Source organism: Erinaceus europaeus, chromosome 1 (assembly GCF_950295315.1).
Source record: "Erinaceus europaeus chromosome 1, mEriEur2.1, whole genome shotgun sequence".
Taxonomy (NCBI): domain Eukaryota; kingdom Metazoa; phylum Chordata; class Mammalia; order Eulipotyphla; family Erinaceidae; genus Erinaceus; species Erinaceus europaeus.
Window position 1 is genome coordinate 200479538 of NC_080162.1, and position 24158 is coordinate 200503695.

Below are 24158 nucleotides of genomic sequence, written 5' to 3' on the forward strand. Positions count from 1 at the left end.
GGGCTAGTTATTATTATTTTTTTCCCCATTTGGTTCTTATTGTCTTTTGATTGAACTAAAAAGAAAATATCTTCAGCTGGTTCTTTTCTTCTACCTTGCTAGTTTTGGCCCTTGGTCTGCAATAATGATTTTTTGATTTCAAGGAAGTTGACCCCAAAACTGTGGACCTGGGACAGGGCTAAGATGCCCTGTGGTTAATTCCTCTCCCTCCCACTAGAAGTTTGCTGACCAACATGTATTTATTTACCAAGTATCTATTACAGATGCAGCTCTGTTTGAGAGGCTGGAGGAACTGAGAATGAAAAGTTCTGCGCAGACTTCAAGGTTTATAATACGTAAGGCAGGGGGATGGGAACCTGTCGTTAGGAAACAGCTCAAGAGAACTTCCACACCATTCTGAATGGAAGACAAGTTTAAGAGGGACTCAGCTGCCTAAACAGCTGGGTGGACCTAGTGAAGGAGGAACGAAGGTTTGAATTGGACCTGAGATGTTAGGACTTGAAATGGGTTTGGGTTTTGACTAGAGTGTAGGAGTTAGTCACAGGCAGTAGAATAGCACATATAAGTAAAAACAATAAAGATAATCAGTGCATACTTAGGGAGGTCTAGGACCTCACACTGAGCAGTTGAGAGAGGTGTGTGTGTGTGTGTGTGTGTGTGTGTGAAGTGCACACACACACACACACACACACACACACGATTGAATTAGTAAAAATGGAAAGACCTAGAAAGTCAGGTTAAGAGTTGTGGGCAAAGTCATCAAGAATAATGGAAGGCTCAAGAGCCAGGACATGGGGATGAGACAAAGGATGGAGGCGGAGGGAGGAAGGCTGAATCCTAGACCAGGTGTTCTGAGAATGGGGAAAGTTGTGCTGGGCTTATCGGGGGGAATTGATAGGATCCAGGGGCAGGCTGGATGAAGGATTGCAGGGAGGAGGAAGAGGACTTCAGGGTAGCTCCACTCAGATGTCTTGATGTGGAAGTTACATGGGTTTTTCTCGCCCAGTTCCAGGACTCTTACTGTTCTATAAAATGTGGTTCCTTGACAGCAGCAGCTCATTTGTAGTGCTTCAATTATTCCACGTTCATTTATGACTGTTTCATTTTTAGCTAACCAATTGGTTCTGCAGATCTGAATTATGGATGTAGCAAGATGTAGAATTGGTCTTGTCACTATTGTATTAGATGCTTTCCAAAGCGTGCAGGGCCCATTTTATATTTCTTCCTTGACAGCCAGATTGCAGACTGCTCTTCAGTAAAGCTCACTAGGCCTTATTAGGTACCTGCTGTGCAGGGCACGAGGTCAGGTCCTGGAGGGGTGACAAAAGTGATCAGAATAAAGAGTGTGTCTTCAGGTATTCCCCAGTCTTGGGGAAAGAGGTACATGGATAAGTCTCATATTTGGCTGATGGTACTGGACTCTCACTATGCAGCAAGGCCTTGAAATCTTGGACGTTCCTTTGCTGTCAGCATGTTTGGACCTGTCTCTGTGGAGACAACGTCAGGCCCATTACTGCAGAGACCCAGACCCAGGCACAAGTCTGTATTTCTTCAAAAGACTGCTAGTCTGCCACCAACCACAGGTTCAAGGATCCTCAGGACCACGTTCACTTCCGAACAGCTAAGAATTTGGGGGGGGGGGTGAATTTGCCATGAACTTTATCAATTTTGATTGTTTGCTAGGATGATTTGCGGAGCTCAGGAAAGCAATATAGACACTCCTTGGATATGCTGTGTCTTTGTCTGAGACTACTTCACTAAAGCAAATGTTACAGTAAAGCAAGTCACATGGTTCTTTGTTTCCTACTGCCTATAAAAATTATGTTTACCAAAACCAGAACCAGAAAGTAAACAAACTGTCTAAACTCTGTGAGAGCAAAGGCAGTTATGGGTAGGAGGGTGAGGGCATGGGAACTTGGTGGTGAGTACTGTGTGGAACTATAATGTGTAATCTTACAATCTGTAAACTACTCTCAATCACAGATTAAAAAAATGGCTAGATAGACCAAAAATTATGTTTACACAGTACTATGATCTTTTAAGCCTTCAACAATAGCCCTGTTTTTAAAATGTTTTCCCCCAAATGTATTAGAGAGAGAGAGCAATTGAGAGAGGAGGAGGGGGGATAGAAGGGAGAGACACCTGTAGTCTTTAGCCCTGTGTCACCACTCATGAAGCTTTTCCTCTGCAGGTGGGGCCCAGGGGCTTGAACCCGGGTCCTTGCTCACTGTAATGTGTTTGCTTAGCCAGGTCTGCCACCACCTGGCCCGCAGTAGCCTTATTTCTAAAAAAAAGAAACAAAACAGTACATAGTTCTGTTAAATGGGACACAGGAAGTAAGCCCTTGCTGTTGGAAAAATTGAGTTCACAGCCTGCTTCACACAAGATGGTCAAAAACCTTTAGTTTGTAAAAAGTCACAGCATCTGTGAAGCATGATCAAAGGAGGTATTTATTTATTTATTTATTTTTAATTTCTTTATTGGGGGATTAATGTTTTACATTCAACAGTAAATGTAATAGTTTGTACATGCATAACATTTCTCAGTTTTCCACATAACAATACAACCCCCCACTAGGTCCTCTGTCATCCTTTTCCAGGACCTGTCCTCTCCCCCCCACCTACCCCAGAGTCTTTTACTTTGGTGCAATATGCCAATTCCAGTTCAGGTTCTACTTGGGTTTTCTCTTTTGATCTTGTTTTTCAACTTCTGCCTGAGAGTGAGATCATCCCATATTCATCCTTCTGTTTCTGACTTATTTCACTTAACATGGTTTCTTCAAGCTCCATCCAAGTTGGGCTGAAAACGGTAAAGTCACCATTTTTAATAGCTGAGTAGCTTTCCATTGTGTATCTAGACCACAACTTGCTCAGCCACTCATTTGTTGTTGGACACCTGGGTTGCTTCCAGGTTTTTGCTATTATGAATTGTGCTGCTAAGAACATATGTGTACACAGATCTTTTTGGATGGGTGTGTTGGGTTCCTTAGGATAGATCCCCAGGAGAGGAATTGCGGGATCATAGGGTAGGTCCATTTCTAACCTTGTGAGAGTTCTCCAGACTTTTCTCCAGCTAGAAGCCTGCTGGGAAGGAAAAGAAAATAAGATAAATGGGTCCAGCCCCTGTGGAGAGCAGTCTGGGGAACTCTCAGAAGGCTAGACATGGACCTGCCTTATGGCCCTCATCTATTGTTGGACACCTGGGTTGCTTCCAGGTTTTGGTTATTACAAATTGTGCTGCTATGAACATAGGCATACACAGCTCTTTTTGGATGGGTGTGTTCAGTTCCTTAGGATATATCCCCAGGAGGGGAATTGCAGGGTCATAGGGTAGGTCCACTTCTAGCCTTCTGAAAGTTCCCCAAACTGCTCTCCACAGAGGCTGGACCAATTTACATTCCCACCAGCAGTGCAGGAGGGTTCCAAAGGAGGTATTTCTAACTGAGAGGACAGTCACTGGGTAGGGTGCTTGCCCTGCCAAACATGCAGCCCAGGTTTGAGCTCCAGCACCTCAGGAAAGTGGCAGCACACTGGGGGCAGCTTTGATGCTGTGTTGTCTCTCAGTCACTGCCTGTCTCTCTCTTATGTGAATGGGGGAGGGTGTAACAGCTCTGAATAGTGACATCTCTTATGCACAAGTTCTTGTCATTACTCCAAGGGAAGAGAGATGTGTGTGAAGTTCTTGGGGTAGAACAGCTTCAGAGGAGCTGTGGATAGGTCACCCTTCCTTCCACCAGGAGTTCTGGAAGTCACTGCCTCCTGTCGGCTGTGTTACGGCTGGACTCCAGCCTTTCCTACTATGCAAATTCATTTGAACTCTAGATGGTGGGCAGTTTTCTTTCTTCCTCTTTCTTTCTTTCTTTCTTTCTTTCTTTCTTTCTTTCTTTCTTCCTTCCTTCCTTCCTTCCTTCCTTCCTTTCTTTCTTTCTTTCTTTCTTCTTTCCTTCTTTCCTTCCTTCCTTCCTTTCTTTCAGCCATATATATATATAATTTTTATTTATAAAAAGGAAACACTGACAAAAACCATAGGATAAGAGGGGTACAACTCCACACAATTCCCACCACCAGATCTCCGTATCCCATCCCCTCCCCTGAAAGCTTTCCTATTCTTGAGAGCTTGTTTGGAGGTTCTAGCAGGGGAGCAGCTACTTGTATACCCTCGATGGAAGACTGGTCTGTCTCTATTCGGGGAAGGCCATCCGCTTCGATTGAGCACACAGCTTCGGGAGGGACGCACATGGAGCGGTGAGGGAGGAAGGGGACACCCGCCTAGCCAGCCAGATCAGCCGAAACAACCCTAGTGATCAATGGGGTGACAGATGTCGCAGCCAGATCGCCCTCACATCTAGCTTTCCTCTTCTTTAACCCTCTGGGAGTATGGACCCAAGTTCATTGTGGGATGCAGAAGGTGGAAGGTCTGGCTTCTGTAATTGCTTCCCCACTGAACGTGGGTGTTAACAGGTCGATCCATACTCCCAGCCTGTCTCTCTCTTTCCCTAGTGGGTCAGGGCTCTGGGAAAGCAGGGCTCCAGGACACATTGGTGGGGTTGTCTGCACCGGGAAGTCTGGTTGGCATTACGGTAGTATCTGGAACCTGGTGGTTGAAAAGAAAGTTAACATATAATGCCAAACAAATTACTTCCTAATCATGAACCTAAGGGCTGGAATAGTGCAGATGAAGATTTGGGGGTCTTGTTTTGTAGATAGTAGGCCTATTTTAGTTATATTCCAAAGGGCCCATAACTATACTAGGTAGACCCAGGTTATTGTCTAGGAAGATGGTGTAATGGCTGGAAAGAGGAACAGAAAGCTGGATCAGGGAAGAGAGTACCTCCCAAATATGGGAAAGGTGTATAAATATTGTTGACTATAAACTCCAATGATTTGATCTGATCCATATTCAACTTAGGAGCCTATGTGACCTCTGCATTCCTGTAGATCTGAGCTCACATTCTGTGGTCATAAGCTGCCCCTTAAATCCTTTTAAAAAAATCTATTAAAATATTTTTGTTTATTTATTATTGGGTAGAAACAGAGAGAAATTGATAGGGGAGGGGGAGATAGAGAGGCAGAGAGACACCTGTAGCCCTGCTTCACCACTTGTGAAACTTTCCCCCTGCAGATGAAGACCAAGGGCTTGAACCTGGGTCCTTGTGCACTGTAACATGAGCACCTAGCCAGGTGCACTGCTGTCTGGCCCTGTGTGCACTGTAATATGAGCACCTAACCAGGTGCACTGCTGTCTGGCCCTGTGTGCAGAGTTTTCCTGGGGGTCAATGACGTGTTGTCTAAGCAGCTGACCTTCAGTCTCCAGCCCTCCTCAGCTTCTCATAATTCTAGTCTCCAGGTTCTCCAGAGGTCGGGACTTAAGTGGTGTGTCTCAGTGCCTGGCCATAAGTTCCAAGACACTGAGGTCTGGATGACGGTGCACCTGGCTAAGTGCACAAGTCACCATTCATGAGGAATTGGGTTCAAGGCCCCAGTCCCCACAGGTGGGGGGGAGCTTCATGGGTGGTGAAGCAATTCTGTAGGCATGTCTCTGTCTCTCTCACTATCCCCCCCTTCCTCTCAGTTTCTCTTTCTGTCCTTGTCAAATGAAATAATGGACGTTTGGGTGTCCATAGTCTTCAAACACGCAGACACTCCTATTAGGCGAGATGTTTCCGGTCTCCCCCCCCCCCCATTGTCAAGGGAAGAAACCAGACCTGCCTTGGGGTTTAGCTGTTTCCTCACTTCCCAGCTGTATTGCCAGAGTAGCCGTGTCCAGGCAGGATGCAGAGTCTGTCACTCGGCTTAGGCCTGCGCCAGAGGACTCTCTCTCTCTCTTTTTTTAACCTTTTTTTAAAAAAATTTTTGTGTTATCTTTATTTATTGGGTAGAGATAGTTAGAAATTGAGAGGGTAGGGAGGGATAGAATGAGACAGATAGAGAGACACCTGCAACCCTGCTTCACCACACTTGCGAAGCTTTACCCCTGAGGGTGGGGACAGGGTGGGGGTGGGGTCTGGAACCTGGATCCTTGTGCATTGTAACATGTGCGCTTAACCAGGTGCGCCACCACCCGGCCCCCCCAGAGGACTCTCTGTGATCACCTAAGCGACACATTTCTGCAGCTCAGCTGACCTGACATGAGGTGGGTGTCTGAGAGCCTCTCCTCTAATTCTGCTTCTCCTGACTGTTAATTGCTGCTCCAGTAGGCTGCTCAAGTACATGATGTAAAGAATCGTGACAGGAAAGGTTTCCATGGCTCAGAGGTACATGATTTATCCTGACTTTGCTTTCCTCCCTCCCCTGCCCCGCTAGCCTTCCACGTACGCCAGCTGGGCCTCACAGTCACCAGGCGTTGTCTCTTATGAAGTCCAGCTCAGACCAAGTGTTCTGGGTTCATCCATCTGTCTGTCTGTTCACCTCCTGGCTAACTACGTTTCCCTCTCAGCTCTTCCTACTATGAGCAACATGGAAGGAAAGCAGTGACTGCTGACTGTCCTGGCCAAGGCAGGGTCTGGCTCGGATCTCTATATCAGACTGGACTTAGCCTTGACTTTGCAGCCCAGCACAAGCTCTGCTCCTCAGAGCCTGCCCATCCCCTCCTCACCCCCCCACCAGCTGTTCCCTGTTCTGATTCTTAGTGTCTCCGAGCTCTTAAGAGTTCCTGACTCAAAGCACTGTCTGGAGCCCATGTTATCCTGAGGCTTTTCCTGCAGACTCTGCCCTCCTCTGCCTCTGTGACTTTACTATCTGACTAGGAGCTCACGTGGCCTGCTTAAAAGGCCCTCCCTGGATGTATGCGGCAGCAGGCAGTGGGACTCTAAAGAGCCATGGCTTTAGAGGGAGCAGGAAGGGACCTTTAGTGTAACAACAACAACAACAACAATAACATGATTCAGACAGAGAGACATAGGGTTGAGCAGGCAGAGAGAGAGACAGAGAGAGAGAGAGAGAGGAGAGAGACCTGCAGCCTGCTTCTCTGTGAAGCTCCTACCCTGCTAGTGGGAATCAGGGGCTCAAACCAGGGTCCATGTAGCCCAGGACTAATAATTTTTGCCTGAGCCTGGTCGCTAACATGCAGGTGGACTTTTAATCAGGTGACCATTCCCTATGATGGGCTAGCACTTAGGACTCCTTCTGCCTTCACTTACAGATCCAGAAAAGGCCTCTGAAGTACCTCAGCCAGGCAGACAGCTCTAACAGTGGGGTGACTGCATGGTGCGAACTCCTAACAAAGACTCGAGGGGGGCCTCTCGAGTCACGTTGCCAAGACTGTGCCCTTCCACCTTCTGCACTGACATGATGCCCCCTTGCCCTGTTCACCCCTTTTAATTCCCGCCTCCATCCAGCAGATGAATAAGTAACCATGAATGCTAATTAAGAAGGAATACAAGTAGTAAGATGAATTGAAACTTGCTCTAAAGAAATTGTGATCGTGACATTTAAAATCACTGGCTTGTGAAGAAACTTGAGAAATATTGTTATTGTCTCCGGTTCTATACTTTGTGATTTAGACTGTAATTATTTTTTCCTCAGGATAACTTGGCTCTGATAATTATGATTCCTTGAAACAGTCTGGATAGTTGTGTAACTCACTGAAAGCATGGAAACTTCTATGAGACTTTTGAGGACCGTTCACAAAGAAATCTTTAAGCAGTTTCTGGAACCAGATTTAAATGGCGAGGGAACATGTCTTCTGAACTGGGGGCTGATGGTTAAACTTCATCTCTTTCCCTCTTCACAAGAATATGTGCAGATGTTCTGATACAGAAGCCAGACCTTCCCTCCTTCTGCACCCCATAAAGATCTTTGGTCCTTACTCCCAGAGCGATAAGGAATAGGGACCCTTCAGGGCCAGGTGGTGGTGCACCTGGTTGAGCGCATGTGTTACAATGGTCAAGGACCTGGGTTCAAGCCCCCAGTCCCCACCTGCAGGGGGAAAGCTTCATGAGCAGTGAAGCAGGATTGTATGTCTCTCCCTCTTTCTATCTCCCCCTATCATCCCCTCCCCTCTTGACAGTTCTGTCTCTATCCAATAAATAAAGATAATAAAAAATTTTTAAAAATTAGGGAACCTTCCAGTGTAGGAGAGGGGATATGGAACTCTGGTGGTGGGAATTGTATGGAATTGTACCCCTTTTACAATATTTTTTTAATAATCTTGTAAATCACTAGTAAATCACTGTAGGTATGCATGAGACTCCTGTTTCATTTGGTTTAAATCCCCCCTGCTTAACACTATTCTATTTACATAACCACTTCATTCTATTTACATAACCACTGTTAACAAGCACCACCTTCCCTACAGGGCATTGGTAGTTCAGTGATAGGATTCTCGCCTGCTCTGCCCCCTCCTTGTCACACTCTGATTTTCACCAGTCACTTTTCTCTCCACCCTCTCTATGTCACATCCTGTTTCCACCCTACTTGGCAAGTATATATAAAGACAGCATTGTGAGTTTTAGGGTACTTGAGTTTAGCTTAGCTCGTCTTAGATTGTGCTGCGTCCTGCATGAATAAAGAGATACTGCCTACAGCTCAACCATGAGTCCCTGGTCATCTGTTACCTGCCCGCGAAGCCAGCCCGGCGAAAACAACATAGCCCGTTGAAAACAACAAATCACTAATAAAAAAAGTTAAAGTGATATTTTCAAAATAAGAACACCACAAAATTGACTTTGTAAAAAAAAAATGACTGTATTATTTTACTAATGCAGAGAGATTAACATTGCAGGCACTACCTAAAGTGGCTCATTTTTACTTGAAATCACTGCAGACTTTTTATATCTATTTATTAATTTTTTTATTTATTGGCATTAGAACCTCAGACATGTTGGATGGCACACTACTGATAGGCCTATTTTTAAAATCTTTTTTTTGTAAAAAAAAAAAGCTTTTATTTTGTAATGTATAATTAACAGTACAAAAATAACTATGAACTGATTGGCTGCAAGATACCAAGAAATAACTAGCAACGCAAAGTGTAACATGTAACTGGAAATAACATTTGTAGCCAGTCAGCAAATCTGCTTATCTGATTGTGTTTCTGCAGAAATTTTTTATAACTGGTGATAGCAATGCCATGTTACAGGCCTTAATGATGTTGAGATCATTAAGGCCCCCGGTAAGTGGATATATGAAGAAAAAAAATTAAAGAATTAAAGAATAAATTAAAAGGAAATAAATAAAAATAAAAAGAAAATAACAAAATTTTCATACAATTTCAAGTGTACAGTTTCTTAGAAATTATCAAATATACAGGGCAATGTAAAGATTTTTGAGCTAGTTAGAAAAGTGGTTTCTTTATAAATTCAAGACTAATTTGAGTCATTTGCTTTTCTGATGTTTTCTTTCTGACATGTCAACCACCCATCTGAAGTAAAGCCATTGCATAAAAATAAAACATCTCTTTTTAAGAGGGAGGGATGGATGGAGGGAGGGATGGAGGGAGGGAGGGAGGGAGGGAGAGAGGAGGAGGAGAGAGAGAGAGAGAGAGACACCGTAGCACTAGTTGACTATTCATGGAGCTTCCCCTCTGGTGTTATGGTTCTCCCATGTGGTTCTGGGGCTCAAACCCATGGCACCTGTGTATAGGAGGCATGACCTACAAGGTGAGTTATCTACTGATGCTTGGTACTCAAACTTTTTAAAAACAATTTTTATTATTAGTGGTTTAGCAGTGTTTTACAAAATCATGAGATCTTAGGGATCTATTTGCACATCCACAGAGGTGAGTCACAATACCCACTACCAAAATCCTGTACCCCACTTTCTCCTTGATACTCACCATAGTTCTCATAAAGTTTCAAGAGTGCACACTTGGTTTTTAATAAAATGTGAAGCTACATGTATTCTCATAGCTGGAAGCTGAGCACACGCTTTGAGCTGTCAACCTGAATTAATTATGTCCTTTTGTTTCCTCGGTAGAGCTTTCGGTGATGAAGAGGAAGAGAGGCAGGCCTAAGGGATCCACCAAGAAGCCCAGCCCTGAAGAGGACCTGGTAGAAAACCCAGTCCATCCCAGTGAGAACAGTCCTCTGGCCTCGCAGGAGGGGAGCAGCCTAGCACCCAGCAGCCTGGAGTGTAGCAAGTGCTGCCGGAAATTCTCTAATTCACGTCAGCTGAGGAAGCACATCTGCATCATTGTGCTGAGCATGGGTGAGGAGGAAGGAGAAACAGGTGAATGCTGCCTGACGGCTGACCATGCTAGTCTCTTACAAAGAAATGGGTGTCTATGGCCAGTTTCTTCTTTTTAATTTTACTTGTGATCTAATATTGACCTAGAGAACTATAAGATAGCAGGGGTATAATTCCTTGGCTTTCTCACCATCAGAGTTCTGTGTCCCCAGTCCCTTCACTGGAAACTGCAGTAGTTCTCCCAAGGTCACAGATATGGGTTTATTATTATTTCTGTATCTATCTATCTATCTATCTATTTTAATTTATTTCTTTATTGGGGAATTAATGTTTTACATTCAACAGTAAATACAATAGTTTGTACATGCATAACATTCCCCAGTTTCCCATTTAACAGTACAACCCCCACTATGTCATTTATCATCCTTCATGGACCTGTATTCTCTCCACCCACCCACCCCAGAGCCTTTTACTTTGGTGCAATACGCCAATTCCATTTCAGGTTCTACTTGTGTTTTCTTTTCTGATCTTGTTTTTCAACTTCTTCCTGAGAGTGAGATTATCCCATATTTATCCTTCTGTTTCTGACTTATTTCACTCAACATGATTTTTTCAAGGTCCATCGAAGATCGGCTGAAAACGGTGAAGTCACCATTTTTTTATAGCTGAGTAGTATTCCATTGTGTATATATACCACAACTTGCTCAGCCACTCATCTGTTGTTGGACACCTGGGTTGCTTCCAGGTTTACAAATTGTGCTGCCAAGAACATATGTGTACACAGATCTTTTTGGATGGATGTGTTGGGTTCCTTAGGATATATCCCCAGGAGAGGAATTGCGGGGTCATAGGATAGGTCCATTTCTAGCCTTCTGAGAGTTCTCTAGACTGTTCTCCACAGAGGTTGGACCAATTGACATTCCCACCGGCAGTGCAGGAGGGTTCCTTTGACCCCACACTCTCTCCAGCATTTGCTGCTGTGTAACTATCTATATTTATAGGTATTTGCCCATTCTTTTCTATGCTCCTGGCTTCTTCCCCCTTTTTATTATTAATTCAGTAATGATCAACAAGACTGAAGGATTTACAGTTCCACACAATTCCTACAATCAGAGTTCCATATCCCATCCCCTTCTCTGGAAGCTTTCCTATTCTTTACCTCTCTGGGTGTATGGACCCAGGATCATTATGGGGTGCAGCAGGTGGAAGGTCTGGCTTCTGTAATTGCTTCTTGTTGAATGTGGGTGCTGACAGGTCAATCCATACTTCCGGCCTGCCTCTCTCTTTCCCTAGTGTGGCAGGGCTCTGGAGAGGTGGGGCTCCAGGACACATTGGTGAGGCCATCTGCCCAGGAAAGTCATGTTTGCATCATGGTAGCATCTGCAACTTGATAGCTGAAAGAGCATTCAGATATAAAGCAGAGGGGTCGGGCAGTAGCCCAGCAGGTTAAGTGCACATGGCGTGAAGCGCCATGACCGATGCAAGGATCCTGGTTCGAGCCCCCAGCTCCCCACCTGCAGGGGTCTTATTTCACAAACAGTGAAGCAGGTCTGCAGGTGTCTATCTTTCTCTCCCCCTCTCTGTCTTCCCTTCCTCTCTTGATTTCTCTCTGTCTTATCCAACAACAACAATAACAGTAACAACAACAATAACATTAAACAACAAGAGCAAAAAAAGGGAAAAGTAGCCTCCAGGAGCAGGCACTGAGCCCCAGTGATAACCCTGGAGGAAAAAAAAAAAGATATAAAGCAGAACAAATTGTTTAATAACCATGAATCTAAAGGTAAGAATAGCAGATGAGCTGTAGGGTCTTCATGTTGGAAGAAGCTAGTAGGTCTTTTTAGGTATATTCCGAGGGGCCCATGACTTGACTATTCTACCTGAGCCCGACATCTAATGTGCAGGTGGGTTAAAGGTATTAGGAGATGGTGTCAGAGTTGGGAATAGGACTAGAAAGGTGGATCAGGGAAGAGAGTAGCTCCCAGATATGGGAAAAGTATATAAATACTGCTAACTGCAAACCCCATTGATCTGTTCTCGAGCCTGTATTCAGCAGAAGAGCCCATGTGACTTCTGCATCTCTGTCTGAGCTCACATTCAGTGGTCACAGATAGGAACATTCTGCGATATACTCATTGCAGGACCCATCTTCCTTAAGGGGAAGAGTATGTTCACCCAGCCTCCCTTGGGAGACTGGGGCAGTTTCTATCATTGTTGTTCTACATTGAAGGCAAGGTCCTGTAGAGGCCCACAAGAGGTCCATGGCAGTGGAGGGAGGGATCTGTTAGAGGTCTAGGCCCATCATGTAAGTGTGGGAATGCCAGGACTCCCTGACTAGGGCCCCAGATGATGGGGTGGCCTGGTAGTGACCTAAAGGGCCATCAGTAAAGTGGTCTCTTGCCCTTATCCAGCTTTTGTTGTCCTTACTTTGTCTGATGAGGTTAGCCTTGGAGTGACTGAGGAAAGTGAAATAGGAAGTAGGTGAGGAGGATATCTAGGTCCAAGTAGAAACTATTTGATTAAGTACTTTATGGTATCTTTTTTAGGTCTTTCTTTTTCTTACCAGAGCACTGCTCAGCTCTGGCTTATGGCGGTGCAGGGGATTGAACCCGGGACTTTGGAGCCTCAGGCATGAGAGTCTCTTTGGATAACTATTATGTTATCTACCTTTGCCCTTTTGTCAAAAGTTACTTTGAAATCTTTGCTCTTTTTTTTTTTTTAAATCATATTGTAGAAAATTTGTCCACACCCCCAGATCATAAAGATATACTCCCATTATATTTGTTTAGTTAAATTTTTTAAAAGATTTACTTATTTATTTTCCATAGAGGGAATGAAAGAGACGGCAGAGCTCTGCTCAGTGCTGACAGATGCTGCTGTTTTTTTCCTTCCTGGTCACTATTGAAGTCTCTGAAGTGGGCAGAGCTTATGCTCAGCTGCTCGGCAGATGACGGCCATATGACTGCTCCACATTTCCTCAAGATATATTAGATTCCAAGCAGGGTACCTCACAATATAGAAAGCTCTTTTTAAAAATTTGTTTATTGGGAGTCGGGCGGTAGCACAGCAGGTTAAGTGCACGTGGCACAAAGCGCAAGGACCAGCATAAGGATCCAGTTTGAGCCCCCGGCTCTCCACTTGCAGGGGAGTCGCTTCACAGGTGGTGAAGCAGGTCTGCAGGTGTCTGTCTTTCTCTCTCCCTCTTTGTCTTCCCCTCCTCTCTCCATTTCTTTCTGTCCTATCCAACAACGACATCAATAATAACTACAACAATAAAACCACAAGGGCAAAAACAAAAAACAAGGGCAACAAAAGGGAAAATAAATAAACATAAAAAATTTTGTTTATTTACCGGATTGACAGAGAGAAATTGATAGAGGAGTCAGAGATAGAGAAGGAGAGAGAAAGGGAGATAGCTACTGCCCTTCTTCACTATTCATGAAGGTTTGCTGCTCCAGGTGGAGATTGGGGAGGTGAACCCTTGCACATGCTAATGTGTGCACTCAACCTGACCCCTAATTTGGAAAGTTCTTAGGTAATTGTCTGTGTTCTTTAAAGAGAAGTTCAGTGACATTTTAAACAATTATCTTGACTTTTTAGTTTGTTAAAAACAATTAGATGAAAACAAAATGAGCTTTCTCCTTACACTGAACCATGGTGAGGTAAAACAACAATTTTGACATGTCTTCAACTTTGCATTTTATTTTGCATTTGAATAGTAAAAGAAATCAGGAAAAGAGATTTTATTTTAAATGCTATTATGTGGAACAGCTGGTTTTTTTGAAAAATATTTTTCGGAAGTCAATATATCAAGCTTATAATGTAACTTCTGGACCTTACTAAGATTGTTATTTCTGAGGTCATTTTTGTGCATGAGAGAATCCTCTCCTGTTCTTGGAAAATCTTTCATAAAGAAGATAAGGCATTTATTTAAATTAAGATTCTTTTTTTAATAATTATTTTATCATTACTTATTGGATAGAAACAGTCAGAAATCGAGAGGGTAGGGGGAGATAGAGAGGGAGAGAGAGAGACACCTGCAGCCCTGCTTCACCACTTGCAAAGCTTTCCCCCTGCAGGTGGGAACCAGGGAGTCGAACCTAGGTCCTTGCACACTGTAACATGTGTGCTCAACCAGATGCACCACCACCTGGCCCCAAGATTCTTTTTTAACCTGAGAAGTACCTATAATCTATTTTATTATTATTATTTTTTGTTGTTGTCATTGATGTTGTTTTTGTTAGATAATACAGAGAGAAATGGAGAGAGGGGGAGAGAAAGATAGACACCTGCAGACCTGCTTCACTGCCTGTGAAGCGACTCCCCTACAGGTGGGGACCAGGGGCTCGAACTGGGATCCTCACACGGGTCCTTGGACTTTGCGCCACCTGCGCTTAACCCACTGCGCTACTGCCTGACTCCCGTACCTATAATCTTTCTGAAGATTTTTCCTAACAATGTCTCAAGAGCCCTCAACCATATTTGTATTAGCAAAACAGCTGACGGGATAAGTCGCTGCTGTGACTGAAAACTGTTCTGAGTGAGTCACGTTTGAGAATTTGCAGGTGGAGAATATTGCAATTCAGTCTCAGAGTATAGCCCTTTTCACTGTGGAAAGATGTCTAGTGACAGTGTCTGCTTCTTACTGCTGCCTTCCAATCACATGAATGGGAAACCTGGAGGTCAGCGAGTTGCAGAAGTTTCAGAGCATGTTGACCTTGGCTTGGAAACACGGGGATTTGTCTTGGCAGAATCACTAGTCCCCTTCTTGCGATTCCTCTCCCTTTCACTTTTCGCCCTCTGTTGCTGCTTCTATCCTGTATGCTTTGGGAGCTCTTGCTCTTCTCGTCACCACAGAGCTGTCCACGAGTCTGTCCATCAGTGCTGTCCAGGTTACCTGCAGATGACAAACCTCTTTGGATTGCAGATCTCACAAAAACCAAGTTGTCAGGTGGCTTTGTTCTGTCAGGGACCTGGACAGAGAGAGCAGCCACTGTCCTGACTGTCGCCAGCTGGTCGCTGTGTAGGAAGGGAGGAGAGTCTGAGGTGATATCAGCTTGATCCAGAGGTGACATCTGCCCTTTATGCCTCTAAAGAGCCAGAGTTGCCTCACCCCTGACCTCTACCCATGGCAAAGAGCTGGGAAACACAGTCCAGTGCTCAGCTGTGAGACTGGAATCGAATTGTTGGGTAGCACTAGTGACAGCTGGGTGGCTTCTGCATTCCTGTGGATTCCTTTACCATCTTCCTTCCTTCAGTGACATAGAAACACCCTCCTTACCCAGGCCCACACTTGAGCTTGAGACCTTTCTTTCAGTTTGGGTCATTCAAATTGCAAAACTCGCCTCTTGTAAATATTTCTCTCACATTCTGTCTTGATAATGTCCCCACCAAACTTCTTCTTCTGTCATAGCAAGTCACTTATTATAGTCAGTAAATGTTTCCTACTATACATGTCTCTAGTCTTTTTTATCCTTGATGCCAATTTTAAAGCATCTTTATTTTTTATTTTATTTTATTTTATTTTATTTTATTTTATTTTTTTGCCTTCAGGGTTATTGCTGGGGCTCGGTGCCTGCACCATAAATCCACTGCTCCTGGGGGCCATTTTCCCCCCTTTCGTTGCCCTTATTGTAGCCTTGTTGTGGTTATTATTGTTATTGATGATGTGATTCGTTGTTGGATAGGACAGAGAGAAATGGAGAGAGAAGGGGAAGACAGAGAGGAGGAGAGAAAGATAGACACCTTCAGACCTGCTTCACCACCTGTGAAGCGACTCCCCTGCACATGGGGAGCCGGGGCCTCGAATTGGTATCCTTTGCACCATGTGCACTTAACCTGCTACACTACCGCCCGCCCCCCTTTCTTTTTAAAATTTATTTTGCAGAGAGACTGAGAGAAATTGAGAGGACAGGGTGAAATCAAGAGGGAGAAAGACAGAGAAACACGTGCAGCACTGTTTCACCACTTGTGAAGCTTCCCTCCTGCAAGTGGGAGCCGGGAGCTTGAAGCCAGGTCCTTGCACACTGTGATTTGTGCGCTCAACCAGGTGTGTTACCATCCAGCCTCCCTGATGGCATGTTTTTGTGGCTTATCGGCTCTCACTACATCTCTCAGATTCCCGTGAATCAGCTGTGGCCTGCAGTCCAAGTCCAGACTATCTACCCTCTGCACACCAGTGCTCTGCAAACATACCCCAGTAAAGCCATTTATTAACCAGTTACATTTCTGGTTTGATAGGTGTCTGTAGAGTTCCTATTACGTGCTTACCACTATCCCGAGTATCTGAATATGTACTGATTTCACAAAAACCCCGAGATAGTGACTATTTCTAGTTCCACCTCGAAGACTAGGAGGCTGAGGCAAACTTCTCTAGTGTGCACAGTGGAGGGGGACTTGGACGTTTTGGCCCACGTACATAAACTGTTATTACAGACACTGGAAAACATACAGGAGATTTCAAACTTTAAAGGATGAGATAAGGAAAGCAAGAGGGAATTTTGTTCTCAAATTTCAGTGAACTCTTTTTTAGCACCCCCTGGCTCTATGCCTGTTAGTTTGTGCCTCCACTTTGGAAGCTAGGGCTCTGCCTATCCTAAGAGCCGTCTTTCTGAAGAGCTTACAGGTCATGCCCCTCCCCCTGAAGGCATCCTGCCTGAAGACAGGGCTGCAGGCACTACCTTGCTTTTTAAGTTTAATTGATTAATTAATTAAATTTTAAAATTTTATTTGGTAAAGCAGAGAGAAATTATGGGGGAGGGGGAGATAGAGAGGAAGAGAGAGATAGATACCTGCAGACCTGTGTCATCACTTGTGAAGCTTTCCCCCTGCAGGTGGGGAGTAGGGGGGAGGGGGCTTGAGCCTGGGTGCTTGTGCATGGTAATACATGCACTTAACCAAGTGCAGCAGCACCCATCCACTTATTATTATTATTATTTTTCTGCTAGAACATTGTTCAGCTCTAGTTTATGATGGTATTAGGAATTGAACCTGGGTCCTCAGAGCTTGAGGCATGGACTCCTTCTTGTGTAAATAACCATTATGCTATCTCTCAAGCCTTGCAAGGACTTGATGTCAGGACTCCTGAAGCAGGACTTGCCTTGTTTGGGTTCTTGTTTTGAGGACAAAAATCCATCTCAGTGGTTCTAGGTGGCAAAAGGAGCAGCCCCGTGGCATTCTTTTGTCTGAGCTTTGGTAGGTTTCCTACCGACTTCCTGGTCCAGGAATCTGAAGTGCATTGATGATCGGCCTGCGGCGCAACAGCCTTGAAAGCCAACACACTTCTGCGCCCAATGCTCCCATGTCGCACGCTGCCTGGGAGTCTGGCTGCAGAGCTTAGGGAGATGTCTATCGCAGGTGGATTCTCTGTCCCTCTTGTGGTCCTGTGGGTCAAAGGCAGATTTTGGGGGTCAAAGTTGAGCTGCGTCAGTTTTTTTTTTTCTCTTCCCTTGAGCAACTGAGTTTCTGGGGAGAAGAACAGAGAAGTGGTGATATAGCCAAAGATGGTGTGGGGCCAGCAGATGTAGTGGCCTAGGGGTGCAGTGAGAAGGCTTAGGAAGGGGGCACAAAGGCCCTCTGCTGGGGTGGTTTGGCATTACAAGGGGCTGAGGAGAAGATGCTTCAAGCCACAGCCTGCAGGTATGGGAATGTGGGGTCAGTTGAAGGATGCTGTCTGTCATATGCGTCTGTTTCAGTTAGGCGCTTGCACGTCCTTTTCCTCAATAGCAAGAGCGACAGGAAGACATAAGGAAGCCTGAGGGGAAGAGCAGAGGCAAGAGGGCTGCATATTCAGCGGGTTCTGTGGAATTAGTGTGGGCGCAATAAGTCTCTCAAACTGCTGTATTAGCACTGTGGAGTGAATTGGTGGCAGAGTCCCAGAATATCATCCCTTATCAGTCTGCTGTTCTGACAACTGTTCTGGGCTTTTCATTCATGTGGCTGATAACACTCGTCTCTCTGGGGTATTTTAAGATTTAATTAGTTCTCGGGCAATTTTGAAAAGGTACTTTATAATATTAGTGCAGTGTTAAATATAAATGAATGCACATGAACTCATTTCTACAAATATATGATTGCAGCTTGTTAACTCTTCCTTGTTTGGATGTTATTATATAAAGGAGTCCCAAAGCGCTCTGGGGAGCACAAGAGTGGAAACATATGTCCGCATTCTGCCTGCTCAGAGTGTGGGGTGGCTGGGAAATGAGATATCATCCCTCTCAAAGGAACTCCTCCAGGAAGAGAGGGGATGGTGAGTGGAAAAACAGAGACATTTTTGAGATGAACGTCACTTGAGAACTTTCACATCTAACTAGCTTCATTTTCCTTAGCTGTACAGAGAAGCTCATGAGTGTTCAGGTTGTATGCACCTGTGTGCTCAAACACATGACTAGAAGCTGAGAAAAATGGAAGTTTAGAAAATTCATGAGATATTTATTTATTGCACTAGTTTTTTAATTTTTCGTTAGTGGTTTAATATTGATTTACAAAATTATGTGAAAACAGGAGTATAATTTCCTGTCAGTCAAAGTTCAGGGCGCCAATATGCCGGGCTAGCTTCACGTGCGGGAGACAGATGACCAGGGACACATGGCTGAGCGGAGAAGCAGTATTTCTTTATTCACGAGCAAACGGTTCAAAAAACTAATCTAATCACAACCCAATTCTGTCCTGCCTCTCTCTCCTCCAGCGGAAGAGTCAGGAACCAAGGAATTATGTACTATATGGGGCGGGGAGAAGGAAGAAGCACGAACTAGCAAGGACTAAACCAAAATCTCCCGGAGGCAGGGGGAGCGAGACCAAACCAATGTAACAGAATGACCATGTAAATAGACCACAGCAGCAAGCAATGTAACAGAAGGGATCCCAGAAGCAGAACTAGAAGCATCCCGACAATTTCCCATCATTCCTACCATCAGAGTTCTGTGTCCCCAGTCTGTCCACTGGAAACTGCAGTAGTTCTCCCAAGGTCACAGATATGGGTTGATTATTATTTCTATAAATATTTATATTTATAATTTATATTTATAGGTATTTGCCCATTTTTTCCCCTGTAATTCTGCCTTCTCTTTCTTCCTAAGTCACACCTACACCTATGACTACATCCAAATGTCCTTCCTTTTTTTCCTCTTCTCTCTCTGGGCCTTGATGGAATTGTAGTTCAGAGCCCTCTGGCCTTCTTCTCCCTAACATTTCGTGGAGGTGTTTTTGAGCCTCTGCTGGCTGTTCATGAATTCTGACTGAGTAGCTGTTGTTTGCGTACCACACAAGTGGTGGTTGCTGACTCTGTTGTGTTAAATGAACAGGGATTCCTGATTAGAGTTCAGTGGACTGGGCAGAAAGTGACACATGTACTGGGGAAGCCTGACAAGTGCCTGTCTACAGAGGTTGCTCAGCACAGGGGCTTTCGGGAGCTCAGAACTGATGCTGTAGCAGCAGCCTGGGAGAGAGGCTGTCAGTGAGGGTTCATGGCTGCTGGTTTGGGTGGGGGCTGGAGTGCCAAGTGGGCTGTGGATTCTGATGAATGGGTGGGAGTGGAGGTGAGGACAGGGGGATGAGGGGGTGGGGGCAGGGGATGCCAGCACTGGAAGGACAAATGACACTTTCTAAGACCCAGAGGAACCGTATAGCCACAGGAGACCATTATGAAGATGATATAAGAAGAAGCTGACAGGGGCCAGGTGGTGGCCTGCATGGTTAAGCACACACATTAGAGTGCACAAGGACCTGGGTTCAAGCTCCCTGGGCCCTACCTACAGGGGAAATCTTCACGAGTGGTAAAGCAGGTGTCTCTCTGTCTCTTTCTGTCTCTGTTTCCCCCTCCTCTCTCAATTTCTCTCTGCCTCTGTCCAATAATGACATAAAGCAAATAAAAAAAAAAAAAGCCGACACAGTGAAACACTTGAGGTACAGAAAGTCTCAGCTCAGCAGTGGTACAGGGTGTAAGAGAAGGAGCATATTTTTAGAGCTGCTGAGAAAGTGTTGCTCCCGGGATGAGGGAGATTGGAGCAAGTGAGTGGGTGGGTGGTAGCCTAGGTCTTGGGCTGGCTGCTTGGGTGACCACTGCCAACCTTGAGAACTTGAAAGAGAGCAGGTTTGGGGGAAGAGCATGAGTTTATTGTACCTTATTTATTTACTTAGTTATGTAGAGTCATGCATCACTATTCACTTATTTTTTTTTAAATTCATATCAGACTTTTTTTCTGTGGTCTTATTTTGAGTTTGGTGGACTGTGTGTGTCTAAAGAGATATTATTTGGGGTGGATAAGTGACATAAGGGTGGGGCTGGAGCTTGGGACCCAGTTCCCTCAGAGGATGAGGACTGGACAGAAGCAGAAGAACAAAACCAAGAACTTGGCCTCCTGAGACACTGGTGGGGGGTGTTCAGAGGGACAGGAAACAGGAAGACTGGCCTGGCTGGAGGAGGAGGGTAGCGACAGCTTGGTAAGCAGTGCAGGGAGATTCAGCAAGTTGAAGCTGGGTGAGTCCTTCATTATTAAGTTGGCAGTTCAAGATCTTGATAAAGTGATTCATTTGAAAGATGTGGGCAGGGGGAGCTGTTACTACAGAAAGCTTAGAGTCAGGAGGAGAAAGTGGTCAAGAGAACTCCAAGGGGTGCCCTGCAGTCTTTAGTGCAGGACAAAGCCAACCTGAGATGACAGGCAGGAGTCCCAAGAATGACCACCACACCTTTTCTCCAACTCCTGCTCATGCACCTTGGAGACAAACCCACTGGGAATCCAGCATGTCCCTTCCCTGTCAGTTCTTGGTGATGGGTAGATAAGGGTGGAAGGTGGACCTGGAAGGGCAAATAGAAACTTTCTGGTAAACTGGGGATATCCGATTCTTGCACATTGTCCTTAGGGCAGGACTCACACTTGGTCTCTGCTCCTTAAACATAGACCTTCAGTTTTGTAGTCAGCATACCATGTCATGCATGAGGTTTTGGGCACAGGTATATCTGGTGATGGGGAGAGTTGTCAGCACTGTAGGATGGATGTGGCAGGGGGAAGACAGTGCTGGGGGTGTGTGTCTTAGCACCATGGTGTATGTGTGTGTTAGGGCATCAGGCATTGTTGTAGTATGGGGTCTCAGTGCTGTGGGGGCTATGCAGGTCCCCACCAGGCACTATTATATGGGATTTCTCTGCACTATGGGGGCTCCCCCCCCCATGAACATCTGCTTTCCTCTTTAGGGTTTACAGCCCTTATTACACAGTATCAAGTGCTTTTGTCAATATCATTTTTTTCAGAAAGGAAATGAAATACAGAGAATTATGTTAATGCACCAGCGTTGCAAAGCAAGAATGCACAGATGCCAAGAAATTAAAAGTTACAGTCCCCAGCATGTCAGTTACTCAGCAGAGCACCAGAGGCTGGGGAGGCAGGATATGAAGAACCTGCTGTGGCTCTTTTATTAGCAAACCAGATGGAGTCACGAGGAGGCCATAAATCCAGTGTCAGACCTGAGCTGAACTGGTGACGTCACCTGGCACATGTGCAGCAAATGTGACCTAGGGCCGGACTGTGTGTGTCTTGTCTTATGAGAGACTCTGAGATCTTTGCCTCACTGAAGTCATGGTGACTGACTTAGTGGACATGAACCATAGGTCTAGAGGGTTTCAATTCGACCCACGAAAGGCAGAGACTGGATTTTAGCTCTTGACTCTTCCGGGGCCATTGGCATTGGGCACAGAGCCTGATGTTTCAAAGCCTCCAGAGGAGCTCAGGGTTGAGGCAGGGGGGACTAGGAACCAGGACAGGAGAGAACCTTAGGGGAGAGCTGGCAGGGGTCCCACCTACCTTAATCAAAAGAAGTCACTGGGAGTAGGGCTGTAGTGCAGCGGGTTAAGCGCAGGTGGCGCAAAGCACAAGGACCAGCATAAGGATCCCGGTTTGAACCCCGGCTCCCCACCTGCAGGGAAGTCGCTTCACAGGTGGTGAAGCAGGTCTGCAGGTGTCTATCTTTTTCTCCTCCTCTCTGTCTTCCCCTCCTCTCTCCGTTTCTCTCTGTCCTATCCAACAACGACGACAACAACAATAATAACTACAACAATAAAACAACAAGGGCAACAAAAGGGAATAAATAAATAAAAATATATATATATATATATATATATATATTAAAAAAAAAAGAAGTCACAACCTTCTCTCAACTGTTTAGAGTGGAATTGTTTCAAGAATTCACCTTTTTAAAAAGTTTGAAAGCAAGCATCTTAATGCAGTGCTGGTCACAGCCAAGACTTTGACTGTGGCGCAACATGGTGTGAAGTTTCATAGGACAAGGGGGCTTTCTCTGAAGGCCTTGCACTCCCAAAGAGCACCTTTATTAGAGCCTTGAAGAGAAAAGTTAAACACAGTAAAGACATTGTACACGTTTATTAAAGTTACAGGTATTAGTTGAGTCTCATGGAAGTGCTCCGCAGACTATGTCCTACTCAGAAAGTCTCAGGTCGTGTTAATGAGAGTGCAACAGACTCTCTCCTGCTGCGACTACTGGTTAGAGGAGAAACACTGAACAGGCATCAACCGCTGTCAGGCATTTCAGTGGGAAGCTCAGGGTTGCGTATGGCACCGCCACCCTCCACCCTTCGAAGGTCTGTGTGAGGTTGATCTGTAAAGATTTCACAGGGGTTTGATGGTGTCCAGCTGTTCCTGCCTCTTCACAGACTTCAGCTGTGATCCCTGAAATGAAATCCTGTCTTCTCTTGGACAAAGAATCTCTTTTAAAGTGCAGGGGTGATATTTTACACACTTAATAACAACTTTGAAAACAAAACACCTTAAAATCAACCCTGAATTTAGCACACACACATGGAGCAGGAGATGTGGAACATGACTTGTCTTACAAAGAACATCTGGGAAACTTGAAGTGCGGCCTGGGTACTCTGCTCCCCCAATTCCACCACTGCCTTTATGTTCCTCACAGGATGCCTTTTCTCCAGCAGAAGACACTCATCCACGCGCTCACCACTTGCTGGCTACTGCCTGGTCTCAGGGGGGTCAACCAGGCCTTTTCTTTCTCTCTCTCTTTTTTCCTTCCTTCCTTCCTTCCTTCCTTCCTTCCTTCCTTCCTTCCTTTCTTCCTTCAATTTCTTTATTGGGGAATTAATGTTTTACATTTGACAGTAAATACAATAGTTTGTACATGCATGACATTTCCCAGTTCTCCATACGACAATGCAACCTCCACTAGGTCCTCTGTCATCCTTTTTGGACCTATATTCTCTCCACCCATCCACCCCAGAGTCTTTTCCTTTGGTGCAGTATGCCAATGCCAGTTCAGGTTCTACTTGTGTTTTCTGACATTGTTTTTCAACTTCTGAATCAGGCCTTTTCTGACACTAGGATGAGCAAATCACCCCAAATCACCAATGAATAGGTTCCCCCCCCATTTTTTTTATCATTCTGTTAGTCTGTGTGGCAGCTAGAGTTTCTTCACTGCCTGCCCCATGTGTACTCAAAAGGATTATTTTCTAGATTGCCTTGCTTACTATGAGTGTCTCTCGTCTGTCTCAGTGCAGGAAAGAGACAGCTACCCATTTGATGAATACTGAAGCTGCAGGTTTTCTATTCTTTGCAAGCATTCACTCTTCAGAAGGCCTGGGCATGCTACTGACAAGCTGCAATGGGGTTTTAAATGCCTGGCTCTGGAAGTAGGAGTTGGAGCGGTAATCTGTTCTCCAGGGCTGCCAGCTGTGCTGTCGACTCTGTGCCGTGCCTTAGCTCAGGCCCGCGGGCCGGGTAGGAAGGCGCTCAAGTGGGCTCTCCATCTGCATAAAGTGATTAGGCGCACATGGCCACTTGCCACTTGTGCGGACTCAGCTGAGGGCACACTGAGCAAATGCTCACCTTCGCTTCCCCCACGCAGCTTTCGGCACACATGGGCCAGGGGGGCCTTTGTCAGGAAGAGGTGAGCCAGGAGGAACAGGCTTGGTGAGCAGCGGTGCTCAGTTGCAGTAGTGCATGAACCTCCTTGAAGCCAAGCACCTTTCCCTGTGGAGAAAGCCTGGTGATGGTCGTGGAAGCCTGTGCTCAC

The 24158-nt window shown here is 45.3% G+C and overlaps 1 protein-coding gene and 1 non-coding gene across 5 annotated transcripts in view; both read left to right on the top strand.

The window, feature by feature from the left end:
* ZFAT (zinc finger and AT-hook domain containing) overlaps positions 1 to 24158 on the top strand; it is a 236474-nt gene that overhangs the window by 56530 nt on the left and 155786 nt on the right. For 3 of the 4 annotated variants that reach the window (XM_007521895.3, XM_060201065.1, XM_060201061.1), the window contains exon 3: positions 9915 to 10166. In XM_007521895.3, coding sequence (XP_007521957.2) covers positions 9915 to 10166 — 252 coding nt within the window. Of the gene's footprint in view, positions 1 to 6012; positions 6133 to 9914; positions 10167 to 24158 lie in introns of those variants that run through there. The other variant, XM_060201072.1, reaches the window with a different exon arrangement.
* Positions 8998 to 9127, top strand: LOC132542922 (small nucleolar RNA SNORA33). The gene has a single exon (XR_009553894.1). It is a non-coding gene; the product is annotated as a small nucleolar RNA SNORA33 (small nucleolar RNA).